The sequence below is a fragment of the Patella vulgata genome, chromosome 6 (assembly GCF_932274485.2).
Source record: "Patella vulgata chromosome 6, xgPatVulg1.2, whole genome shotgun sequence".
Classification (NCBI taxonomy): Eukaryota; Metazoa; Mollusca; class Gastropoda; family Patellidae; genus Patella; species Patella vulgata.
In genome coordinates this window covers 70,032,583-70,058,010 of record NC_065884.2, presented here as the reverse complement: position 1 = coordinate 70,058,010, position 25,428 = coordinate 70,032,583, and the positions used below count along the sequence as shown (strand labels likewise).

Genomic DNA, 25,428 nt, shown 5'->3' with positions numbered 1-25,428 from the left:
ATTTGAAATATAGGTTTATCTCCTAAAGATCTGTTCTATTCGATCTTCGTGCATATTGGACTGGAACTTCCTGGATTATGGCCCCCGATTGTACAAATAATTTTTTTTTTTTTATCTCATTCCGTGTCCATCTCTTGCAAAAAGTGGGGATATATTGCATGGCAACCGCTTGTTTATATCCTTAAATAAGGGGCTAGGAATTGGAATCTTTAGATTTACTGGCAAGTTTAGTACATAGTGGTGCACGCAAAGTATTTAAGGAGATGGCAGCATCTATAAAACATACACTTTGTTGTTGATGACCTAAAAGTATTCCCAAATTCTCTAGTAGCAAATTCAGGAGCACATCACTACACCCATACAAAACCTACAAGACACAAACATTAGGGACTATGAGATTGTAGTGCCCTGAATATCACAGCTCCCTAAACCTCAAGTTAATCCTGTAGGTTCATTTAAGACTTTTGTAGAATTCAGCCTGGATTACCACATTTCCTTCTACAGTAGTACATTAAAACCCCATTTTATTTCATTTCTACCCCAATTCGACTTCCATATGTTAGAAGTTATTCTACATGCACGTCAATGTGTAAATGAAATGAGGTTTAACTTTCTACCTTTCTGGTCCGACTGAGCTAATTAAGACAAGCATACGCCATGCAGTAATATGAGTGTTCTATGAGGGACATTTTGCCCGGACAGCGTCACTATGGCCTTCTCTCATATCGAATTCTAAGGGAGAGAGAGAGAGTGAAATGGGGTTTAACATCCACTCAACACAAGCTAGGTCATTTCGGGACTAACATATGGTTAATTTTATTTCATTAATTCGCTTGCGCGTAGAGGTCTTTAGCAGTGGGAGGAAACCGGAGGACCCTGAGAAAACCCACGAGGTTGGACAGGCGACCCTACTCCTTGCCACGTACAACCGGGGATTCGAAACCACGCCAGTTGACTCAATGACAGGCCGTATGATACAGCACGCACGTGCTAACCATTCGGCCACCCAACCCCCCCAAATTCCAAGGAAGAGAGAGAGAAATGGGGTTTAACGTCCACTCGACACAAACTAGGTCATTTCGGGACTAACATATGGTTTAATTTTTATTTATATAATTTGCTTGCGCGTAGGGATCTTTAGCAGTGGGAGGAAACCGGAGGACCCGGAGAAAACCCACGAGGTTGGACAGGCGACCCCAAATTCCAAGGGATCTTTTACATACATGCCAATGTGTACATGGGACCACAGGTTTTTTGCACCACTCGAGTAACTAGACTGCTGTCCTTTTTCAGGCCCTCCGTTCTGCACCACTGACACAGGGGAAACCACGCCGGAAAATCCTGATGAAGTGTCTCGGCCAACACCAGACGCGAAGCTGCGACCTCCAGGCTAGCATGTCAGCATCTTACTCACTTAGCCACAGTGGCTATTCGATACTCTTTTAGAACTTATTTTTCCTTTTATTGGAAAATTCGCATGGCTAACAATTTCTTTTCTATTTTTGTACATTAATAAAGAGGAAGAAATAAGATGCTCAGATTTTTTTTATTTTTACAGTAATATTTAACGGTAAGATTTCTGGTAACGAGCACGAGCACCAGGTCCACCGAACTTCTTCATCTCACAACGACGAGGATCACCAATCAATAAATTTCTGTCGTATTGAAGTAATATATCCTTAATCTCCTTTCTACTAGCTTCATCTACGTCTGAAATACAAATTTAATAGTGGATATTAAACATACATTACAACTGTATGCACGAGTTAAATCTGCCTATTGAGAGAGAGAAATGGGGTTTAACGTCCACTCGACACAAACTAGGTCATTTCGGGACTAACAATTGGTTAAATTTTATTTACATAATTCGCTTGCGCGTAGGGGTCTTTAGCAGTGGGAGGAAAGCAGAGGACCCGGGGAAAACCTACGAGGTTGGACAGGCGACCCTACTCCTTGTCACGTACAACCGGGGAATCGAAACCACGCCGGTTGACTCAATGACAGGCTTTGTGAAACAGCGCGCACACCCTAACCATTCAGCCATCCAACCCCCAAAATCGTAACGAAACAGTGAATATATAATAATAAATTATATATTACAATGAAAGAGGGGGGAATGGGGTTTTATTACCAGCGAGGAATGTTCACTCGACACAAACTAGGTCATTTCGAGACTAACATATGGTTCAATTTTATTTCAATAATTCACTTGCGCGTAGGTTTTTAGCAGTAGGAAACCGGAGGACCCGGAGAAAACCAACGAGGTTGGATATGCAACTCTAATCCTTGTCTCGTACAACCGGGGATTCGGGGAATCAAAACCACAACAGTTGATTATGGTGCAACGCGCACGCGCTAACCATTCAGCCATCCACCCCCTCCCCCTATTATAATGAAACTTACATTTCTGATAAAATGCTACAATAGCTCTAGCTACAGCTTGTCTGATAGCTGAAATATATAAAATAATATAAGCTGTAATATAGAAGATAGGTTGCCAGGCAACACCCATAACAGCTCAGTTGTCCGAACGGTCGACAAGAGCTATCACATTTATTCTTTCATTGGTAATGTGAGCATTTACAAGTAATTTTTGAAATTAAGTATGCTTCTCACGAATGTAAACACATCAATTTCAACGCCCGGTTATCATGCAAGATACGCCCACATTTTGCAAGAGATGGACAAGCTAAAAAGGATATTTTAAATTGGGGGGGGGGGGGGGCATAATCTAGGATGTTACGGTCTGACATGCATCTATATCAGAAGGAACCGAGATAGAGAGAGAGAGAGAAATGGGGTTTAACGTCCACTCGACACAAACTAGGTCATTTCGGGACTAACATATGGTTTAATTTTATTTCAATAATTCGCTTGCGCGTAGGGGTCTTTAGCAGTGGGAGGAAACCGGAGGACCCGGAGAAAACCCACGAGGTTGGACAGGCGACCCTACTCCTTGCCATGTACAACCGGGGATTCGAAACCACGCCAGTTGACTCAATGACAGACTTTATGGTACAGCGCGCACGTGCTAACCATTCGGCCATCCAACGCCCCAGGAACCGAGATAAAAATTGTGACCTTTAGAGGGTCCACAAGCTAAATATGTGATTATTTGTCCTAATCAGGAGCCATAATCCAGGAAGTTACAGTCTGTTAAGCACCGAAATCAAAATGAACCAAAATCTTTGGGTAACATACATAAGTTTCATTAAAATCGGTTAAAAATTGTGATCTCTATAGTTTTCAAAAGCTAAAACCCTGATTTTTCGTACATTCAGGGGCCACAATCCATGAAGTTACCGTCCGATACATGTCAAAAGGAACCAAGATCTTTGGGATATAAACCTGGGGTCTGTTTCACGAAATTTTAACTAGGATAAAATCCAAATTTTAGTAATTTGATTGGTTAATATTAGATTGATTTTAGTGCTTAGTCAATCAAAATTGAAGTATCTACTAAAATTTGGATTTTATCTTTAGTTAAGATTTCGAGAAACAGGGCCCAGTATTGCAAGTTACGTCAAAATTCCCATCCGAATGACTCGACGGCTGTCCTTGTCAAGCTAACATGACGAGGGAAATTTTGCCCAGAGGGCGGCGCTATGTTCTACTCTTATATCGAATTCAAACTGTGAAGGGTTCCTTTACGTGCACACAAATATGCACGCAGGCCTTGATTTGTTGTCCCATGCTAGGCCCTTTGTGCTACATCACTGATAAGGGGTCCACGTCAGAAAATCAGGATGAACTTTCTAAGCCAACACCGGGAACGAACACAGGACCACAAGTTGATCGAGTCAACATCTTTCTGAGTCACTGGGGCTCCCCATTTTCTTTTTTATCCTTATGTTAACAACCTACCATAGATTTGTGCAATGATACCACCTCCCTTTACTCGTACTCTGATATTTAATCCATCAAATCTTTCTTTACCGAGGAGCAACATAGGTTCCATCAGCTACAAAACAAAAACATATATGTTAACATGGCATACATACATAGGCTTGCCAGGCAACGAAAAAACTGACACCACTGGCAGTCTTATCGCCACTCACATTCTCTTCTTGTGCACAGATTATCACCAGTATCGACCATGACCTCAACTTGTCAAAGCTCGCAAAGCATTCTCAGACTTACGAATTTACTCAAATTTCCATCCCCGTTTATGAGAAATATCTTGGTTTCAGAAACACAAAACTTTGCACAGTTTCTTATTGATGTATTGCATACATTAAAACAATAGAAGTCTTATAAAGGGCTTTATAGGAGTTAAAATAAAGCCAACAATTTCAAGTACATTCTTAAGTCTGATAATGCTTTGTGAAGGCCAGGTTGTTAATCTAGACATTGTCTAACTTGTTCTGAGAGAGAGAGAGAGAGAGAGAGAGAGAGTTTAACATCCACTCGACACAAACTAGGTCATTTCGGGACTAACATATGGTTCAATTTTATTTCCATAATTCCCTTGTGCGTAGGGGTCTTTAGCAGTGGGAGGAAACCGGAGGACCCGGAGAAAACCCACAAAGCTAGAATGATATATATATCCAGGCCTGAAAATAATAATTGTACTTGTACCTGACACAAGTTTTATGTGATAGTTTTAGCTTTGAGCCAGACATTAAATGTATTAATAAACCAGCGGCTGCCAGGCAGGATACGCCCACATTTTCGAGAGATGGATAGAGAACAAGCTAAAAAGAAAGTGATTTTTCCTACAATCAAGGGCCATAATTCAGGAAATTACAATTCGATATGCGCAAATATCGAAAGGAACCGAGATCTTTGTGTTATAAACTTATATTTCAAGTTTCAACAAAATTGGATAAAAATTGTGACCTCTATAGGGTCCACAACCTTGATATACCATATTTTTACGCTATTTGAGAACGAAGAGCGGCCATTTTTTCTGTCAATTTTGGGCTGATTTTCAAGAAATTCGAACTCAGTCGTCCTTAGGGTGTAACAGTGATATAATAATACGTTTTTTTAAATTGGGTAAAAATTATGACTTCTATAGGGTCCACAAGCTAAAAACGTGATTTTTCGTACAATCAGGGGTCATAATTCAGGAAGTTACTGTCCGATATGCGCAAATATCGAAAGGAACTGAGATCTTTGGGTTATAAACTTACATTTCAAGTTTCAACAAAATCGGATAAAAATTGTGACCTCTATAGGGTCCACAAGCTAAAAACGTGATTTTTCGTACAAACAGGGGCCATAATCCATGAAGTTTCGATCCGATACATGCCAATATCGAAAGCAGCCGAGATCTATTGGAGATAAACCTATATTTCAAGTTTCGTCAAAATCGGATAAGAATTGTGACCTGTAGAGGGTCCACAAACAATTGTGGACGGACGTCCGGGCGGACAGGGGCGACGGCATAATATGTCCACATGAAAATGTGGGCGTATAAAAACACAGAAAGCTAGCAAACTTTGCCGGAAAAATGAGACACCAATTCCAGATTGTGTCAAGACAAAAATTAAATTTGTGTCCAACATTGTCAGTGACAGTTGGCTTATGTCCAGGCTGGATGATATCACTGCACTAAGTATCACTAACTGATGACAGGTAGACCGACATCTGTATACATGGAGAAGTGAAGAAGGCCTACTAACCTTGACACGAAGACATTCAGGCTCCATCTGTTCAAGAGGTCTGCCATTGATTCTTAAAGTAGATTTGGATCCTCGTTTACAGTAAGCAACAGCTATTGAAGTTTTCTGAAAAACAGTTTAAATAAATACAATATAGGGATATCCTACTAACAAAAATAATAGTAAGCCTATAATTAACTTTAATTAGTTAATAAATGAAATGGGTTATCGGTATTTCAAATTCAAAATGGGAAGGTTTCTTTTACGTGCATGCCAATGTCTACACAGGACCTTTGTTTTTGTCCTATCCAAATGACTAGTTAGGTCTTCTATCCTGTAACACTGACAAGGAGGAACCAGGCTGGAAAATCCAGAGAAATTTTCTTGGTCAAAGTAACAGAATTTATAATAATCCAACACTATTCTTAAGGTAAGGAGATGAAAGAGAGAGAGAAATGGGGTTTTAAGTCCACTCGACACAAACTAGGTCATTTCGGGACTAAATAAGGAGATGAAATGAAATGTAATGGGGTTTAACGTCCTACTCCTAACTGAGCTAATGAAGACGGGCATACGCCATAGAGTGTACTAAATGGCTCGAAATGTTCGCCTGTCTACTTGTCGCCAACAGGCGATTTTTTCGTCTGACAGGTGGCAAATAAAACTACCTGTCGCTTGCGACAGCTGGACTAAATTTTACTTGATGTTCAGTAAATTGACCACAATACTCACGTCCACGTTTCTAAATGCAAGAATTAAGCACGGAAACACCGCGAAAAGCCGCCATTTGCACTGTTTACATTTCGCTCTGTCGTAGGCTACAGTTACTCACACAGTTTGGAAGTAGACAATTTTGTATCAATGAATTTCACACCATCTACGCTTGTTTTCATCTGCTGGACACTAGTTTATAGCATTATGGAGTATTATATCTAAATAAAGTAAAACGCACCCCCAAGTCACCTGAAATAGTTCTACCGTAACGACACCACAGTAAATAAAGTAGTGGTTGGAATGGAAATGCACACGGCTCGTTGCTTGGTGTATTTAATCATTTAAAAAGTTTTAAACAATTTTCCATAAATAAAAGCTATGAATAATTTATAAGACAATTTGACAAAATCAAAAAATCAGGTCGGAAAAATATTTCATACATATATAAATATAATTTGTAGCGTAAATATAGTCCGGTACATAAGTATATATAAATACGGTGCCATGCACAGGTGTGATTTGTGTTTTGATATTCAATTTATTACGGATATTTTAAAATCTGAATTCTACAACTCAACGGCGAAGTATTCGATTTAGTACGGAAGTGTGGTACCATGATACTTTGCGGAATTCACGTTGATACGGATGATAGAATTGTATGAATCTTCGAGTCGCTGAGCCAAAGCAGATTCGCCGACTTTCAAGAACTTTTAGTAGGCATTCCAAGGCCAAGAAATAAATAGGTTTCATATTACGATATTAATATAGAGCAATGTACGTCAAAGACCTAACCACGTGTGTGTGTGTACCTACATGTATGGATATGAGTGATGTGATTACTCTTTGAGTTTGATAATTGAGAGTGACAGGTTATTTACTGAAGCGACAGGTATGAAGAAAAGCATCTTTTTTTTAAACATTTCAAGGCCTGTACTATGAGGGAAATTTTGCCAGGACAGCGGCACTACGTTTAGTTACGGTCTCTGATCAGACGATGTCCGCTGACAGTTCCATCTGTCCCTATATAGCTGCAATATGGAAATATCACTCTTCCCCACCTCTTACCTACTATTCTTCACCTTGATTATTATTTGTTTGCCAAAGGAATCATTTCTTTGCCACAGCAGTCACACATTTATAATAATTCAACACTATTTTCAATTTCACGATTAAAATTTAAAAACATCCAATCAGTCATTACGACACTCGAACATGTGAAGATCACATGTTTATTAAATCGCTAAATTGTACGTGAAAATAGCGTTGAATTAATATAAATGATTCCTTTTGACAAAAAATATAAAGAATCGCTGTGAAAAATTGAAAGTCAGGTTTTGAAACAAGCCCGAGAACAGAGGTGGGAAAGAGCGGTATTTTACAGTATTGCAACTATATAAAGAGCGGATAGGAACTGTCTGTGGAACTCGTCCGATCAGAGACTGTTCTAAAGGAACTATTTATTAACATGCAATGTCTACGTAAGCCTACTCATCTTTATCAAGCAAATGATAACATATCGGTACAGAGAGAGTGAGAAATGGGGTTTAACATGCACTCAACACAAACCAAGTCATTTTGGGACTAACATAAGGATCAACCTTATTTCAATAATTCGCTTGTGCATAGGAGGCTTTAGCAGTAGGAAACCCGGAGGACCCAGAGAAAACACACAAGGTTGGATGGGTGACCCTACACCAGTCCTTATGTACAACTGGTGAATCGAAACCACGCCAGTTCACTCAAGATAGGCCTTATGATACAGAGCACACACGCTAACCATTCAGCATCCAATATAGGTAAAACCATAAGTATTTGTACAGTAATAAGGAGCCATAAATTTTACATAATTATACCGTAATAAAATAACGGAGTGGATATTTGCCATTCGAATGGCGAATATCCTAGAGCCATAAGGATGGTTATTCGCCATTCGTTTTATATAATAAACCTAACATTCTTGCAGATTGTTTGTGGTTTTATTCAAAATACAGACCCAGAATCCCTTTTTAATTGTCATTTGTTATTTGAAGCTTCATAGTGCATATGAACACCTTCGTTCACAGCGAAGCGTAGACACCGAAACCGCCATCGTGTGTAGATGGAAGTAGCGCACATGTGAAAAGTTCCGTATTCTGCGACATTTTGTATCTTTACTAATCCAGAAACATCGAAAACACATTTCTTTGTAATTTTGTTATCACAAAGAAGATAACATACAAACTTTTTAATCTAATTTCATTCCTGCGAAAGCAGCAGAGGCTTATTGAAATTGTTCTACCTGATCTGCCCGCCCGCCTACCACCCGGAGTAGACTACCCATATCATTTCATTGCCAACCGCACGTTCTATCTATGTATCATTCGTATATTTTATTTCCTACCAATACTTCATTTCCAACTGCGTGTTATGGAGGGCCTGTCAAGGACAGTCGTCTAGTCGTTCGGATGGAACAAAAAAAAAGAGGTCCCGTGTACACATTGGCGTGCACATAAAAGATCACCCAGCAGTTGGAATTCGATATAAGAGTAGGCCGTAGTGCCACTGCCTGGGCAAAATTTCCCTTATAGCACACTGTATGGCGTGTGCCCGTCTTCATTATCCCAGGTTAGGAACAAAACAGTATGACGTTAAACCCCTGTTTCATTTCATTTCCAACTGCGTGTTATATTTGCCACCTGAATGTTTCTATACCTTCCATTTCAAACTAGAGAGAGAGAGACCTCAATGACAGACCTTATGATACAGCGCACACGTTCTAACCATTGCCCCCCCCCCCCCCGCCATTTCTTTCTTGGCATCCCGTATTCATTTGCTACTCATAGCCTACATTTCTTTCTCAACCGTATGTTTTATTGTCAAACTTATAATTCATTTACATCTACTCACATAGGCATACGTCCAGCCAGGGATGAGATCGTAATTTCTTAAAATTGACTAAGGGATTAAAGTTTGGCATAGAATTTAGAACATTTAAAGTCAGTTTAATACACAGTGACATTTTTTCGGGAATCATGAATGTTTCCCCTTGTCAGTGGTGCAGGACGGAGGGCCTGATAAGACAATTACTGTGTAGTCGCTCGGATGGGACGAAATAAACAAGGAACCGTGTATACATTGGTGTATCCGGGCAGAATATCCCCCATATGAAACTGGAATGAGAGAGAGGGGGGGGGGGTCATTTTGGAACTAACACATAGGGTTCCATTTTTTATATTTGAATAATCCCCTTGCGCGTAGGGGTCTTTAGACTTTAGCAGTGGTAGGACCTGGAGAAAACCCATGGGGTTGGACAGGCGACCCTACTCCTTGTCACGTACAAAAGGTGAATCGAAACCACGCCGAAACAGGTTAAAATATGGAGTATTTTATTATTATCTTATTGTATATATCTCTCGTCTTTTTTGAGCCATTCGTTTTTATTTTTCATATTTATTTATTTTTTTTTTTATCTACTCGAACCTTTCATTTTCAACCATTGTTTATTTCCAATCCATATATTTGAATAAAACTATTTTGTGTTATCTAAACCTTTCAAAGACAGGTCATAAAGTATGGTACTTTTTCGGGTAGTCACCGCTAGGCTATAAATAGACCTCCAATGGCACTGTGTCAAACAACGTTTGTTGTAGTAGTTATTTTCGCATTTTTACTGCAACGAAAATGATGTTTGTGCATTTTTTAGGACGAAGTTAAACTACGGTAGTTTAAGTGGTTGGTAGCATTACCCCTCGACTAGACATCGTGATAGGACAGAGAATATCGATTTAAAAAAAAGAATGCCAAATAACGAAAACGAATGGCAAATAACGTAAACGAATGGCTAATAACTCTTTGCCATTCGAATGGCGAATATCCTCTGCTATAAAATAATCCCACTCAACTAAAACATGATATTACAATTAATTACATGACATTCGCGAACAGCTATCGCAAGCTCCAATGGCATGGGTCGAAAAATAAAATATATAAGATTTCAATGAATGGTTATTTGCAACATTTCCCTCTTTCTTTTTTAAATGAACACTTTTTTCTAATTTCTATCTTCTTGCCTCACCTTTCTACCACAAACTTGAACCGATTGTACGGGAACTTTGGCTTTCGCCGCGGCTTTTAGGCCGCTTGCAGGGACACCAGTGGTAGGAGCCATGCTAAAATTAAAGAAAATCGGACATATAATATATTGGGAACATCTTTATTTATTTCACTATTTTCTAAAAGGTATATATATGGATCATTTTAATATTGTTTTGTGCAAGCTCTCAACTCACGTTTTATTTTTATCACGGCGAAAGAGGAAAAGGAAGTTACTTGGGGTCTCCACTTCCGTTACACGACTTTATACTCTCGAACACGACACCTTCAGTTGCCTTTCTTTAATTTAACACACATCTACGCTTATAAAGTATTTGTCAGTTAAATGTCATATTACTTTTATTATGCGCACTGATATACAAGTTTAAAATACATGATTTGCAGCTGGAATAATGAAAATCGAGAATCTAACGTGACGTCATTAATTCAGATCTACGGAAGGACGATGTGGATATAATAATGTAAAAGCCGATTTAAAGTCTTAAATATGGCACCATGGGCTTCAAAAACTAGCCAACATAATATTATATTATGTACAATATTTTAGTCTAGTAAATCTCAAGTATGCATAAAATTTAATATCCAACTGATGTGACAACAATTAACACACCAGAACTAGTCACGCCATACAGTTTTAAAGGGCTAATACCGATAAATTTTTGGAGAATACAACTGTTTAATTTTGTTTTAAAATCCCTTAAAGTCCTCTTCCTAAGGACCGAGCAACTAACTCAATATTTGTGATAAGTTTTCAAATAACTGAAACCCGTCAGTCTTCATCTGTTAATCGAGACCAGTGTCCCAAGCTGTATTATGCGGCGTCTAGATAAAACCAGACATTTTTTGCATAAAAATAATGTGTAGGTGACATTTGCCTTTCGTTATCAAGTACAGCATTTGGTTCATTCACTGTATAGACCTCTAAAGGAACGACAATCGATTATCAGGTCTCCAAGCGAAAAAACTGACCCAAAATCTTAAAAGGGATACGTGTCCGGATAAGCAGTTTTGACGGTCACGTCCAAACGACTCAAAATTTTGAGCTGAAATTTTGAGATAAGGTCAATACACCATTCCTCTATATTTAGGCGCTTAAATTTCATACATACTCAGACTTTTATTGTTGAGACTCTTTTCAAATAAGGGATAGTCCCTTTAAGACACGGTAATAATTTATACTGTGAATTTTTTGATAAATAATTTTAAATTGGTGAAAAAACTATATTTTTTTTTTCGGGTTAAATGTAGGCCTATACATGCATATAGGGTCACCTGTAATTTATAGTTAGGAAATCGGGATATATGTTTACTGTCCGTTATAAAGAGTGGTTATCTTACTTGGCAATCTGTTCATTGATTTCCCTCATTGCACACTGTATGCCTGTCTTCAATAGCCCAGGTTAGGAGCAGAACAGTAAGACGTTAAACCCAATTTCCTTTCATTTCTGTTCATTGAATGCGAAAGCATAGACTTTTAACTCTGTAGAGGATGACTGACCTTAGTACGCGTGCATTATAGGGTACGTGTGACGGTCACATCTTACGGCCTCGATGGCATGTGCGTTGTTTACAAAAACACAAACAGATTCGCCGTGATCCGGGCTTCTTCAAACAAAAAGTAGTTATAGAGGCGAAATGTGCCGATAATACGAATTTGTAGAATAAAATAGCAAAAAATATATTGTTAAAGGGACCATAACACTCTTGCTGGCTTGTAACATGAATTTCGAGAATCCGTGATGGTAGAAATTCCAATTGCCGCAAAAATGAAAGCCAAAATGGCGGACTTTTAATTAATCGTAATAAAATGTCATTTTCTCCATATAACCAGCGAAAATATCGTAAGATATGACCTTTACTATGTCTTTTATATGGTTTTCGATGTCTCTAAATTTAAAGATATATTTCGAAAATCAAACATTGCAGCAATTCAAACCGGAATTTTATTTAATCGTCATTTGTTTCCGTTGGATATGGCTTGTAATATGTCTGATGTAAGGGTTTTGGGGTTTCTTGGTTCAGTTTCTACCCAAAAACCTAGCCAAGATGGTGTAGACCTAAATTTAAAACGAAAATCAAAATAGAACCCAAAATTGCGATTTTTGTTCTTGTGGATATTGCTTGCAAAAGACCGTTTTCAGGGTTACTGAATTCAATATTGGGTTCAAAAATTAATATCCGATAAGATTGTTACACATCAAATTTGTGCATATGCCTAAGCTAGAAACATCAGAACATACTATAGAAAACATAAATTTAAAGCCAGTTTCAAAAGAGATTTCGCGCATGGGAGGAGAGAACCACACCGGACCTCAAGTTTCAGGAACCTTTCGGACCCCGGTCCGTCTTTGGTATCATCTAGACCGATAGTAAGCACATGTTAATTTCTGTCTGTTATTTATTTCACAAGTTCTTGCAATTGCCACAGTAAAACTGTTTGTGCCAGCAATGGACACTAGGCAATACGTATAAATACTGGGGACGGGCTGATCTTTGCTCCGTGAGGGGAATGACAGGGTTCTCTCCAACCAGACTCGAAATTTCTTTTGAAAATAAATGACTGTAAATGGTGCTTTCTAGAGTATATTCTGTTGTTTTTAGCTTATGCATATATCTTAACAATTCATCAAAAATATGGAAGACCAAACAGCTCTTAATTCAGCGTTCTTAATTCTTAATTCATTTACCTTAAATCTTATTTCTTCCTTTGTTGTCGTATTTCGACATTTGTACACTAAAATTAACATTTGTATCGTAAAATCAATATTTGTTTTACAAATCGGACATTTGTCGTATCAGATTTGTAAAATGTATTTTTGTTTAATTTAATTTTTTTTTAATATAAAGACAAAATTTATTTTAGTAAATCAAAAAAATATTTCTACATTTACATTTCATCATAGACATACAACGAAAAACAAATCTCGAACAACAAATTTCTAAATACAAATCTCCAAACACAAATCTTTCAAAGCATTTCTCCAACAACATTTCTCCCAAAAACATTTTTCCAAAAACATTTTTCGAAATTCATCCAACCGGAACATTATGACGACATAAGCGGAAATCAACTTGGCATACAATAAGTCACCATACAACAAATGAGAATTGACCAAAGATATACTCTCCAAAAAAAGTAGGGGATTCAGAAACAATACAAAACTCGGGAAATGCACTGCTGTTTTTATTCGAGGTAACCAGTGTATGTTAATAACAGGCCAATTGCCTACACATGAACATAAACATTTCATATGGGCGGCTTATCTGACGGCCCCATTTCACTCGCACAGAGATACACCGTCAAAAGTAAAAATGGACGTTTTTGATTTCTGTCTTAATAATGAGTAATTGCTCCACCAATCCTCAGACATTCAGCAGTTCGTCGTGGCATGCTCCTAATCAACCGTCCAATCACGATTTGCAGTGTTGTCGGTTGACGTTGACGTCGACGAACACGTCTCCCGATCAAATTAAATGTAACACACAAAAGCTTATGCAAGAACCGATAGGAAAGCAACCATGGATAGATAAACCAGTACGCGGCAGTTTTCATCAACCCTTCCTTGAAGTGTCAAATTTGACAATGAACCCCTCCCATGTGTATGGCGTTATTGCGTGTCGCATGTGCAGCTCGGTGGTTCTGTTGGGGCTATAAGTTCTTCATCTGTGAACATACTCTCAAAGCATGTCAAGTGTCCATGACTATTTATCATATCACAACCTGCATAGGTATTTGCATTTCAATATCCCCTACTTTTTTGGAAGAGTATATATACAATTAGAAATATCGCTCGATGACCGTGACTTCAGTGAAATCTGAAATCGCGTGCGTGTTATATATATATATATATATATATATATATATATATATATATATATATTGTTAATCTGATCTAGCATTAAATAAAATAAATTGAAAGTAGTCTATTTTTAGTAATTAAGTTATTATTTGATAGCGACATATTTCTTTGGACAAACGATATAGGACCTTATCTCTTCTAAATCATGGATGTGCCAGTAAAATAGCTAATACTCATATATTCAAAGAGCGATAGACAAATAATTCCCCCACTTCTACTGTGTTCAGCTCAAATTTGATTGGACGATAAGAAGAGACATACTCCCACGTTCTCAGTTTCAGTACGGTAAAGGCTAGAGAAGGCGTTCTCGGGCCATTGATTCAGTAATATGATGGACAAGTGGCCCTCGGGTAACCCCCTCAGAATATTATCAAAAAGAATATGCTATAGTACATATTTATTATAGACTTATGCAAAACTCTATAGTTATATGACTCCAGCATTAATATTGACTGAAATATGGCCATTTTTTGTCATATCCGTAAAACTATTCCAGTTTGTCATAATTGACCCAATCTAAATTTAATAAATAGTTCTGATCACGACTAAAATTATACGATGCTAAGATATTTCCACCATGCACAGTTTTTGCTGCAAACTGACGAAAATAAAAAAAAAACTTTAGAAAACAATACGCGTTTGGACCGAAGGAAAATACTATTGATCGATCCTAGTTCAAGAGAGAGAGAGAGAGAGAGAGAGCGAGAGAGAGAAAGAGAGCGAGAGAGAGAGAGAAATGGGGTTTAACGTCGACTCGACACAACCAGGTCATTTCGGGACTAACATATGGTTCAATTTTATGTCCATAATTCGCCTGTGCGTATAGGAGTCTTTAGCAATGGGAGGAAACCGGGGGACCCGAAGAAAACCCACTAGGTTGGACAGGCGATCCTACTCCTTGTCACGTACAACCGGGGATTCTAAACCTCGCCAGTTGACTCAATGACAGACTTTATGATACAGCGCACACATGCTAACCATTCAGCCATCCAACGCCTCCCCCCTCCCCCCGATCCTAGTTTAACTTGAACACTCATTTTAAATATGTATATATTAAACGCAACCTATACATAATTCATTCTATTTCTAATTTCACATGTTTTGTAAATATTTTAGGAGTCGCTAAATGTGAAACTTGATTTTAAGAAATAATAAACTATTAATGTATCTCTGGTCAAGGGAAATGAAATGAAATGGGGTTTAAATACTGTTCTGCTCCGAACTGGACTAATGAAGACGGGCATACGCCATACAGTGTGCTATGAGGAAATTTTGCCCGGACAGCGGCACTACGGCCTACTCTTATATCGAATTTCAGCTGTCAAGGGATCTTTTACGTGCACGCCAATGTGTACACGGGACCTCGGTTTTTCGTCCCATCCGAACGACTAGACAGCTGTTCTTGTCAGGCCCTCCGTCCTGCGTCACTGACAAGGGGGAAGCACCTGGTCAAGGGAATAATTATGTTAATCATGTTACCAATTAAAGATACATTCCCGCGTACAAACTTTGTGATTTGATGATATATTTGGACTAAAAACATATTAAAAGTAACCAATCTATCAAAAGTTTGCTTCAATTCCCTCTCAAAACTTTGTATTCGTCGGGGATACCTATAGCTATAAGTAAGCTGTTGCTAGACGCAATGTTTGTCAACTTAGCTTCGTTGTGGGAGGGTCCATTTTTAAGTATGTATTTATCATCATTACTTACTGTACATTTACCATACATATTGAGGTCTAAGTAAATTCTTAATTATTTCTGTCAACTTCTTTTTCCGCCGTTTAATTGCAGAGTCTTTTGTACGGTGACACTCCTCAATGTTACCCCAAACCGCCTATAACCATTTGATCAAGAAATAACAATCGCCCCCACACTTAAGCTGGCACAGAATAAGCTGGCAGATAACAGTCGGGTTGCCAGTTAGTGATACCCGTTTAATTTTGCCCAGTGCGTACCCCATGGGCGTTTGTCGGGTAATCCAGTATTTTTCTAGTAAGATTGTGTGTCTATACTTTCCATATATACAAAATTTGACATACTTTTATTGGAAATAACCACCCGATAAATACTTTTCTTTGAAAGTATCTTTAACCATTAGTTCATTATAGTGTTTACTATTTACTACTACGCAAAATTTAAAAGAACAATTTTGAATAAATTAGGGCTAGGTTTTAACACAACACTGGGAAAAAAAATATCCGAGCATATACTAATGTTTTGTATCCAAAAATGTGCAGTGCATTTGTGCATCTGAAAGCATACATGGTGAAATTAATTCAACTTGAAGCTAAAAACAAATGATTCTTTTATAGACAGGCGGATGGTAACAGCGACCGAATTTCATGAGAAATAGCACGATACCTGGTGAACATGAAACACGTGGCCTCCTCCATCGTCAACTCCCACTGGGAAGAGCCAAATATTACTATTGGTTGAAAGGAATAGCTCACATAGATGACTATTGATTACGACGCACCTTAATCAATATTCGTCCATACTCGATACTTCCACTGGGAGGAGTCAAGTAATATTATTGGTCGAGAGGAATATCGTACATATAGTTAGTAATGTCTAATTTATTTCATTAAACTTGATTAATGACATAAAGATAAATTTATTTTATAACATTCTCTACACAAATATTAAATTAGGTAAGCTTAATGAGATTTTATTATTTTGTTTACATAACTTACATAAAAAGAACTCTCATGGTTCCGACTGGTGATTCATTAACCGAATTCAAATTAATCCACGAGAGAAAACATACGCTTATTAATTTAGAAGAACTAGTGAATGTCAAACGTATTGTCTTGGGCATTTGGATAAATGGCTATTCCGGTCACATAAGAGTTTCCAAACCATGGACATAAAATATCCTATGCAGACTGGGTCCATTCTTATTTCTAATTTATATAAATGTTATTTCTAATGGTCTTTATAATTCAGTACGATTGTTTGCCGATGATGTGTCTTTATATACTATCATCAATAAAGAGAGAGAGAGAGAGACACACACACACACACACACGCACACACACACACACGCACACACACACGCACACACACACACGCACACTCACACACACACACACACACAAACCAACTAGGTCATTTCGGGACTAACATATGGTTTAATTTTATTTCAATAATTCGCTTGCGCGTAGGGGTCTTTAGCAGTGGGTGGAAACCGGAGGACCCAGAGAAAACCCTCGCAGAAAAGTATTATACATCTGAACATTTATATTAATAACCAATTAGCTGAACAAGTAAATAGCCATTGTCATCTTAACCTTCAAAAGAACGCCTCGTGGTCTGTACATATTTCAACTATATATCAAAAAGCTACCAAACGATTGAATATATTAAGACTGATGAAATACAAATTCGATCGAACGTCTTTAAACAAAATCTATTTGTCATTTATTAGCCCAGTTTTTGAATATTGTGGTTTGGGATAATTAAACAAAATCTGTTTGTCATTTATTAGGCCAGTTCTTGAATATTTTAATCTCGTTTGGGATAACTGTACTAAGAAAGATTCTAATTTATGAGAAAGTGTCCAGATAGAAGCAGGGCGAATAATAACAGGGCTACGATGAAATTCTCAAAGAAAATTTATTTATTCTGAACTTGGATGGGAGCTTGTCATGCTTTATAAAATCTATTATGATTGTGCGCCGACATATCTGCAAGACATCTTAACCGATTTTTTTTCATTTCTCACGTTACAACCTGCGTTCTTCAAATCCCAATGTCTTTTTTTAACAGTTTCTTTCCCACTACTATACGACTATGGAACAATCTGCCTATTCTGAACGTCAGAAATTCAAATAATCTTAATCAGTTTAAAACTAATATCTCTAAGTTATACCCCTTTCAAAAAATCAAACCCTATCATAACGTTGTAACAGAAAAGAGAATATTTTACACTGGCAAATAAGAAACAATAGTAGTAACCTAAAAAGCCACCTCAAAGAACAATTTTTGTTAGACTCTGCTGTTTGTCCTAATTGCCCGAATGAAGAAGATTCATATCACTATTTTTTTTATCTGTCCACACTATAATAAAATTACACTACATATCTTCGAAATTATTATAAAATTATAAATGATCAAAATATTACTTTAAAAATTATTTTACAAGGAGATGAAAGCTTATCATTGGAATCAAATATACAATTAACTACAGCTGTTCACCTTTTTATCAAACGAAGTCACAGATTTTAATTTCAAAATCAGTGCAAAATACACTTCCGTACAACATCTGTATATATGTTCTTTAAATGTAATGTTTGTACATTCTTTAAACATATTTTGTAAATAACGTGCTACTCTTTATTATACCTTTGTATCTATGGAAAGAGCTGATATAGGTTTCAAGCCTATTGCTCAGTCCCATTCTTTTATGAATAAAATATTGTTGAAATCAAAGTTCCTCATCAATCTCGGTATAAATAGTGGAAAACCAAACAGCTCTATATTCAGTGTTCTTAATTGTTAGTTCTTAATTCATAGTCCTTAAATCTTATTTCTTCATTTTTTTTTTGTCGTATTTCGACATTTGTACACTAAAATTAACATTTGTATCTTAAAATCATTATTTGTTTTACAAATCAGACATTTGTCATATCAGATTTATAAAATGTATAGTATGTTTGTTTAATTTAAATTTATTTTAATATAAAGACAAAATTTATTTTAGTAAATAAAAAAAATAATCTACATTTACATTTCTCTCTATATATATATTGTTAATCTGATCTAGCATTAAATAAAATAAATTGAAAGTAGTCTATATTTTAGTAATTAAGTTATTATTTGATAGCGACATATTTCTTTGGACAAACGAAAGAGGGCTTTATCTCTTCTAAATCATGTAATCATGATTGGGTCAGAAAAATAACTAATACTCGTATATTCAAAGAGCGATAGACAAATACTTTCAGGTGAAGCATTTTAAGACAACTGGAATTTCGTATTAAGACGCGTATGTTGACTTTTAAATACCCCATCCCCTCACTAAATAGAGTTCAGACGATCTAAATTATATCTGCTTTAACAAGGTACGTAAATATGAATACCTACGGAGCCCCTTAAGCGCAATTTTCGATATTTTTTTTAATTATTTCGTTTAAACGAAATAATTAATTCGTTTAAACGAAATAATATCATGTATTTCGTTTAAACGAATTAATTATTTCGTTTAAACGAATTATTATTTCGTTATTAAACGAATTAATTATTTCGTTTAAACGAAATAATTAAAAAAAGTATCGAAAATTGCGCTTAAGGGGCTCCGTAGAATACTTATTGTGTACATTGAACTAATTTAAAAGATCAATATTTTAATAAAAATTAAAAGAGAAAGCGAAGGTAAGTACAACTAGGTAGACGTAGAGAAACTGCGGTTGAGATCGGTGACATGTCAAATTAAAATGTTCTATAACCTTTACTGTGGAAAGTGGAGCCCGGAGATAAGTCGGTCCATGGATCTTTATTATTATTTTTATTAAACAATAAAAATTTGGGTGAGAAAATTTAAACATTTAATATTTGTGCACGTTTTCAAACAGTTTGACACTGATTGATTGATGCGATAACATAGTGAACATCTGGGTATTTACACAATCCTTATTACTTCCCGCAATATAACTCTTCCCCATATCATAATTATTCTTAAGCTAAGCTTGTTTATTCATAATTGCCTGTACTGTACCTTTTTCAAAATTTTGATATATTTGGACTTTGTGAGTCACATTTAGATATATCTGTGACTAATGATGAAGATATTTCAATCTCAAACTTTCAACATCCTTTTAGGAAAGATTCTTGTAATGTAAGTTCCTCTGGAACGCTTCTGTATGTTAGAAATCATATCATATGTAATCGTAGGTTAGATTTAGAACATGATAATATTGAGGCTATATGGATAGAAATTACTCTTAAACACTCTAAACCATTATTACTTTGTAATATTTATCGTAATCCCTCTTCTTTATCTTCCTGGAATACTGACTTCTCATTTATGATAGAAAAAGCATGGAATTCTCACTGTGAGATACAATTATTAGGAGATTTAAATATTGACTTATTACATAATCATAATAAATCATGGACCGATCTTCTTGAAATATATGGTCTACATCAAATTATTAGGTCACCTACTAGAAATACTTCTTCCTCTAAATCACTAATTGATCATATATTTGTATCTGAAACTAAACATGTCAAAGAATCTATTGTTCCTTCATACTCAATATCAGACCATTTCCCTATTTGTTTTACTTGGCAAAAGAAAGGTGTAAAATTCCCCAAATCTTCACATACTAATATTACTTATCGCTCATTTAAACATTTTAATAATGATTTATTCCTCTATGATTTACGATGGGCTCGATATAATTCTGTATATGATCACTGTGATTCTAATACTGCACTAGACAACTGATATGATATTACACTGCCCATTATTAATAAACATGCCCCTTTAAAAACCAAACGAGTCAAAAATGTTCATAAACCTGATTGGATAACCCCTAAATTGTTTCATTATATTCATGAACGTGATTTTCATAAGAAAAAAGGTAATACTCTGCAATTTAAACATTTTCGTAATAAAGTTAAATCTCTTTAGTACCGTAATCAATTTGTTCTTGCACTAATAATAATAGTAATATTACTTATTAGTTATAAAGTTTATAAGGAATAGACAAAAATTGTATTTTAATCTCATACTCTAGTGGGCCTACTATTCGTTAGTAGTAGGCCTATTTATATGAGTCTTTTTAACCTTGCAAAATAATTGTATTTTCTAGAATGGGAGGAAAGTGTGCTAGAATGGAAGATAGCAGGATAAAAAAATCCCCCTTCTTTGCCATCCATCATAAACAAGTTTACCACAACAGTGAAATAAACCAAGGGTGGCAAAAATGTAACCAGACCCTGTTTCACAGATTATTTTAATATCAAGACCTGGGAATGTAAACAGAAAAAGAAAGCCTGTGATGGCAAATTTTAACGACAACAGGTAAGTGTTCAGATAACATGGGCAACCACCACATAGGAAAATGTTCTTAGGGAGTGATGTAATTATTGTGATCGTCCAGTTAAAAATACGATCATCTAAAACGAAAACAGATAAGTTATTACTATCTCTACATAAATTCTTAAGAGTCCCAGATATCGTTTATATTGCCAGTCCCAGATGTCGTTTATATTGCCAGTCCCAGATGTCGTTTATATTGAGTCCCTATATGTCGTTTATGTTGAGTCTCAAATGACGTGATACCTCCAAAAGTCATGCATAGGCGTATTAACGTTTAGAGAAAAAATATAACTAACTTATTTCTATGAGATCCACACTGCCCGAAAAGTATTTTCTCGTCTTTTTCTTGTCCACTGCATATGCCCGAAAATATGCCCGAAGCTCTCTTATGATAGGTATGCCCGAAAAAACGGTATTGCCCGAAAAACGGGCATCGGGCCGGAAAGCGGCAGAGGAAACTAGCAGTAAAACGCGTTTGCGACCGTAAAATATTCCAAAATTTTCTTGGCGGGTCATTCGCCTCTCAAAGAAAACCGGCGCCGCTGTCTATAAATCCGAAATTTTTCGGGCATTTCTAGTTTTGCTTCCCTAGCTGTCATCGAGCCCTAATAAAACACTAATTTTACTTTTCTTGTAATTGAATATCACGAATTTGTACTGAGTTGACTATGGATTAAAACATTTTGTCTGGAGCCACTCTACTTTGTGCGACATTTTTCAGGCATCGATTATTATTTGTGAATGCAGATGCAACAGTCTGATTGGATGGTTAGAATTCAGAGTGGGATTTCAGTAACAAAACCATTGGATACTTTTGGAGTTGCTTACACGGGCTAGAATAGCAGGAAACGCATTTACGGTGATTAAATTTTCAAATTTTTCTCCGGGAGGGTGAGGCCTCCATATACCGCGCGACGATTGATTGGTTGTTTGGAATTCGGGACCAAATTGAAGTTGCTGTATTCACAGACTGGAATAACAGGAAAACGCGTTTGCGGCAGTTACATTTTCAAAATTTTCTCCCAACGGTCCCGTCTTCGTTGACTGTAAACGATTGATTGGAATTCGAGTCTGCCACCTTAATAAGGCTATAATATATATTCGACCACTTTGAAGTTGCTTTGTTCACCGGCTGAAATAGCAGGAAAACGCGTTTGCGACAGTTAAATTTTCTCCTAACGGTCCCGTCTTCGAGGACTGTAAACGATTGATTGGAATTCGAGTCAGCCACCTTAATTAGGCTATATTAGACCGCTTGAAGTTGCTTTGTTCACTGGCTGAAATATCGGGAAAACGCGTTTGCGGCAGTTAAATTTTCAAAATTCACTCCTAACGGTCACGTCTTCGAGGACTGTAAACGATTGATTGGAATTCCGAGTCAGCCACCTTAATTAGGCTATATAAGACCACTTTGAAGTTGCTTTGTTCAACGGCTGCAATAGCAGGAAAACGTGTTTGCAGCCATCAAATATTCCAAAATTGTCTTTGGGGGGGGGGGGTATACAAGGTCGCTGCTGTCTGTAAACCATGAAATTTTTTCGGGCATTTCGGATTCTGCCCCCCTAACTGTCATCGAGCCCCTACGCCTATGGTGTCATGCAATTTTTTTAAATACCGGTATGCTGGTTTTGTAGTTCAATACTTTCTTTTTCAGAAATATTCAAGTATCAGATGCCAAAATACTACAGTCTAATACTTGGTGAGCAGCACAGCAGACTCCATAACAACATCCTTTGGTCCTCAACTTATTGGATCCCCACTTGCTTATCATGTATGTAATAATGTATCTATATTGATTTGGGCTTGTATAGGTTTTTCAGCAAAACCACAGATTCATAACCGTAATATAAAAACAATATCATTAGTTATCACTCTGTATTTTCAGTAACAAGGACATAATGCAGTATTTTATATTCCATTTTTATTTCTCAATAAGGAATCACATAAAATTTGTTAAAACGCAACAGATATAAGTCAGCCATAATCAGTTTTAAATTGTTCTGGCATATTTTCAATGATAATATTTCTGTGTGGCCATATAACAAGAGAGCCAAGTCTATAAAACATATAATTGATCCAAATGGTAAATAAACTGCTACAATCCTGAAAAATATAAACAGTAAATAGATTATATAATATGTATTTCAGGCACCCCTTACACAAGTGACAACAACCAAGAGCAGAGAACTCTGATAAATGTGGTGAAATAGTTTTTCAAAAAACAGTTGATGTACGTTTAGATTTAAATCAGATAGAAAAGATGACAGTTGAGTGGAAATAAATAGATGTAAAGCAAGATGAAGCCATAAAAATAGAGATTCCACAAGAAATATTAATAACATTTAGATGACCGAAAGAAAGTGTTGTGTTACGGCCTCAAATTTTGGAGCGTTATGAAAAGAAAGAAACAGACGATTCATTTTTAGAAAACACGTGTCAATTCATTTTTATTCTGTTCCCACTTCTTATGGGCAAGCAAACGAAACCATTGCAAAACAAATGTATATCAAACAGCCCGGGAATCATATTCATGACATTGGACTTGTCATAAATCCAGCTTTTCCATTTTAGGTGCTACACCAGATGCAAGTGTTTGTGATAAAGGCGAGACTGAGCTCATTGAAATTAAATGTCCTTTTTCAGCTCGAGATATGACACTTACAGAAGCATGCAATACACTGAAAGATTTCTTTTCAGTGCAAAATGATGATGAATATAAATTGTAGAAACCATATTCACTTGTTTCAGATTCAGGGACAATTTCTCATAACTGGGGCTCAATTTTGCGACTTTTTCACTTTTACAAGACCGGATTTCTGCATAGAGAGAATATATCCTGAAAAAAGAAACCATGCAGCAACTTGTCTCAAAATTATCATGTTTTTATGTTGAACATTTAAAGCCATTTTATCTTATAAAATATTCTACATGTCTATAAAATAAGTTTAGCTAACCTTTGACAGCATCAACTATATTCTCTATCTGTACCATTTCATTAAAGCATTTTCTTCACAGTTTTCATACTCAATCAGATTTGACTTGATAGAATATCTGTAAAGAAATTTGTACATACATGATTATATTTTAGAATTTTTATATCAGAGATTGGTAGAGACTAATTTTGTAATTACAGCAGTAAAATATTTTAATTGTTTGCTGCTAAAGCCGGTCGTCTAATTTTAATAAATATGATAATTAGACTAGCCATTAATTAAAAAAATGCAACATTAACACAATTTTCTCAATTTTAATTTCATGCTATTACCATAACTTAGAGTTACAGATGCATAAAGAATGTATGTACTCTATACCTGGATCTAAATAAATGAAATATATCTAAAATGATACAGAATAGTTTGTAGTGTCAGACAGAGAGAAATGGAGTTTAACATCCAGTTGAAACAAACTGGATAGGTCATTTTTGGACTGACAAATTGTCCAATTTTATTTCAATAATTCCCTTCAGCATAGGAGGCCCTGGAGAAAACACACGAAGTTGGACAGAGGAGCCTTGCCACATACAAGTATTGGTTCGAATAGTTTGAAACCACCTCACTTGACTGAAAGACAGCCCTTATGATCTAATATGCATGTGTTAACCATTCGACAACCCAAAACCCCTGTATAGGACAGAAGGCACATCTACAAGACAGTGATTCCAGGCCTCTGTATGACTAACACTGTGAGCACATGTGACAGGAAAAAAACATTGTAAAGCTGATAAAGCCATTGTTACCTTTAAACCTTTGATTCAACTACTGCAGATTTCTTAAAAAAATTACTTGAACTGGGTTTGGGTGGTGGTCTTGGTTGAGCAATATGATCATAATGCAGTGCAGCGATAAGATGTGGCTGACCATTTACAAAGTGCTGAAAAATGAAAAAAATAATAATATTATAAATATTATTATTATGATACATAATATAATATAAGTAAGTTTACATGACCATTTCATTCTCCTAGATAATTACTATCAAGTTTTTAATTGGCAACTGGATTTGCTTTGTATGCCTTCCGCCTTCTCTGTTTTTTGTTAACAATAAATTCTTAATTTTATTCAAACTTGAAGTTAAGGCCCATGTCTGAACTATTTAACCTGCAGATCTG

At 36.3% G+C, this 25,428-nt stretch overlaps 2 protein-coding genes across 2 annotated transcripts; one reads left to right on the top strand and one right to left on the bottom strand.

Annotated features, from left to right (window-relative positions):
- Window positions 1-1,527: 1,527 nt before the first annotated feature.
- On the bottom strand, window positions 1,528-10,743 carry LOC126824556 (40S ribosomal protein S16). The gene is made up of 6 exons (XM_050553793.2): window positions 10,589-10,743; window positions 10,375-10,468; window positions 5,628-5,732; window positions 3,865-3,961; window positions 2,404-2,451; window positions 1,528-1,710 (listed from the first exon to the last, which is right to left on the bottom strand). Exons 2-6 carry the CDS (start codon window positions 10,465-10,467, stop codon window positions 1,565-1,567), a joined length of 489 nt encoding a protein of 162 aa, XP_050409750.1. The 5' UTR covers window position 10,468; window positions 10,589-10,743; the 3' UTR covers window positions 1,528-1,564.
- A 10,536-nt stretch (window positions 10,744-21,279) lies between these two features.
- On the top strand, window positions 21,280-24,630 carry LOC126824555 (uncharacterized). The gene is given in 8 exon segments (XM_050553792.2): window positions 21,280-21,302; window positions 23,028-23,091; window positions 23,469-23,489; window positions 23,491-23,635; window positions 23,638-23,886; window positions 23,889-24,042; window positions 24,044-24,161; window positions 24,163-24,630. Coding segments are annotated over 8 exon segments (870 nt in total). The 3' UTR covers window positions 24,259-24,630.
- The last annotated feature ends 798 nt before the right edge of the window (window positions 24,631-25,428 follow it).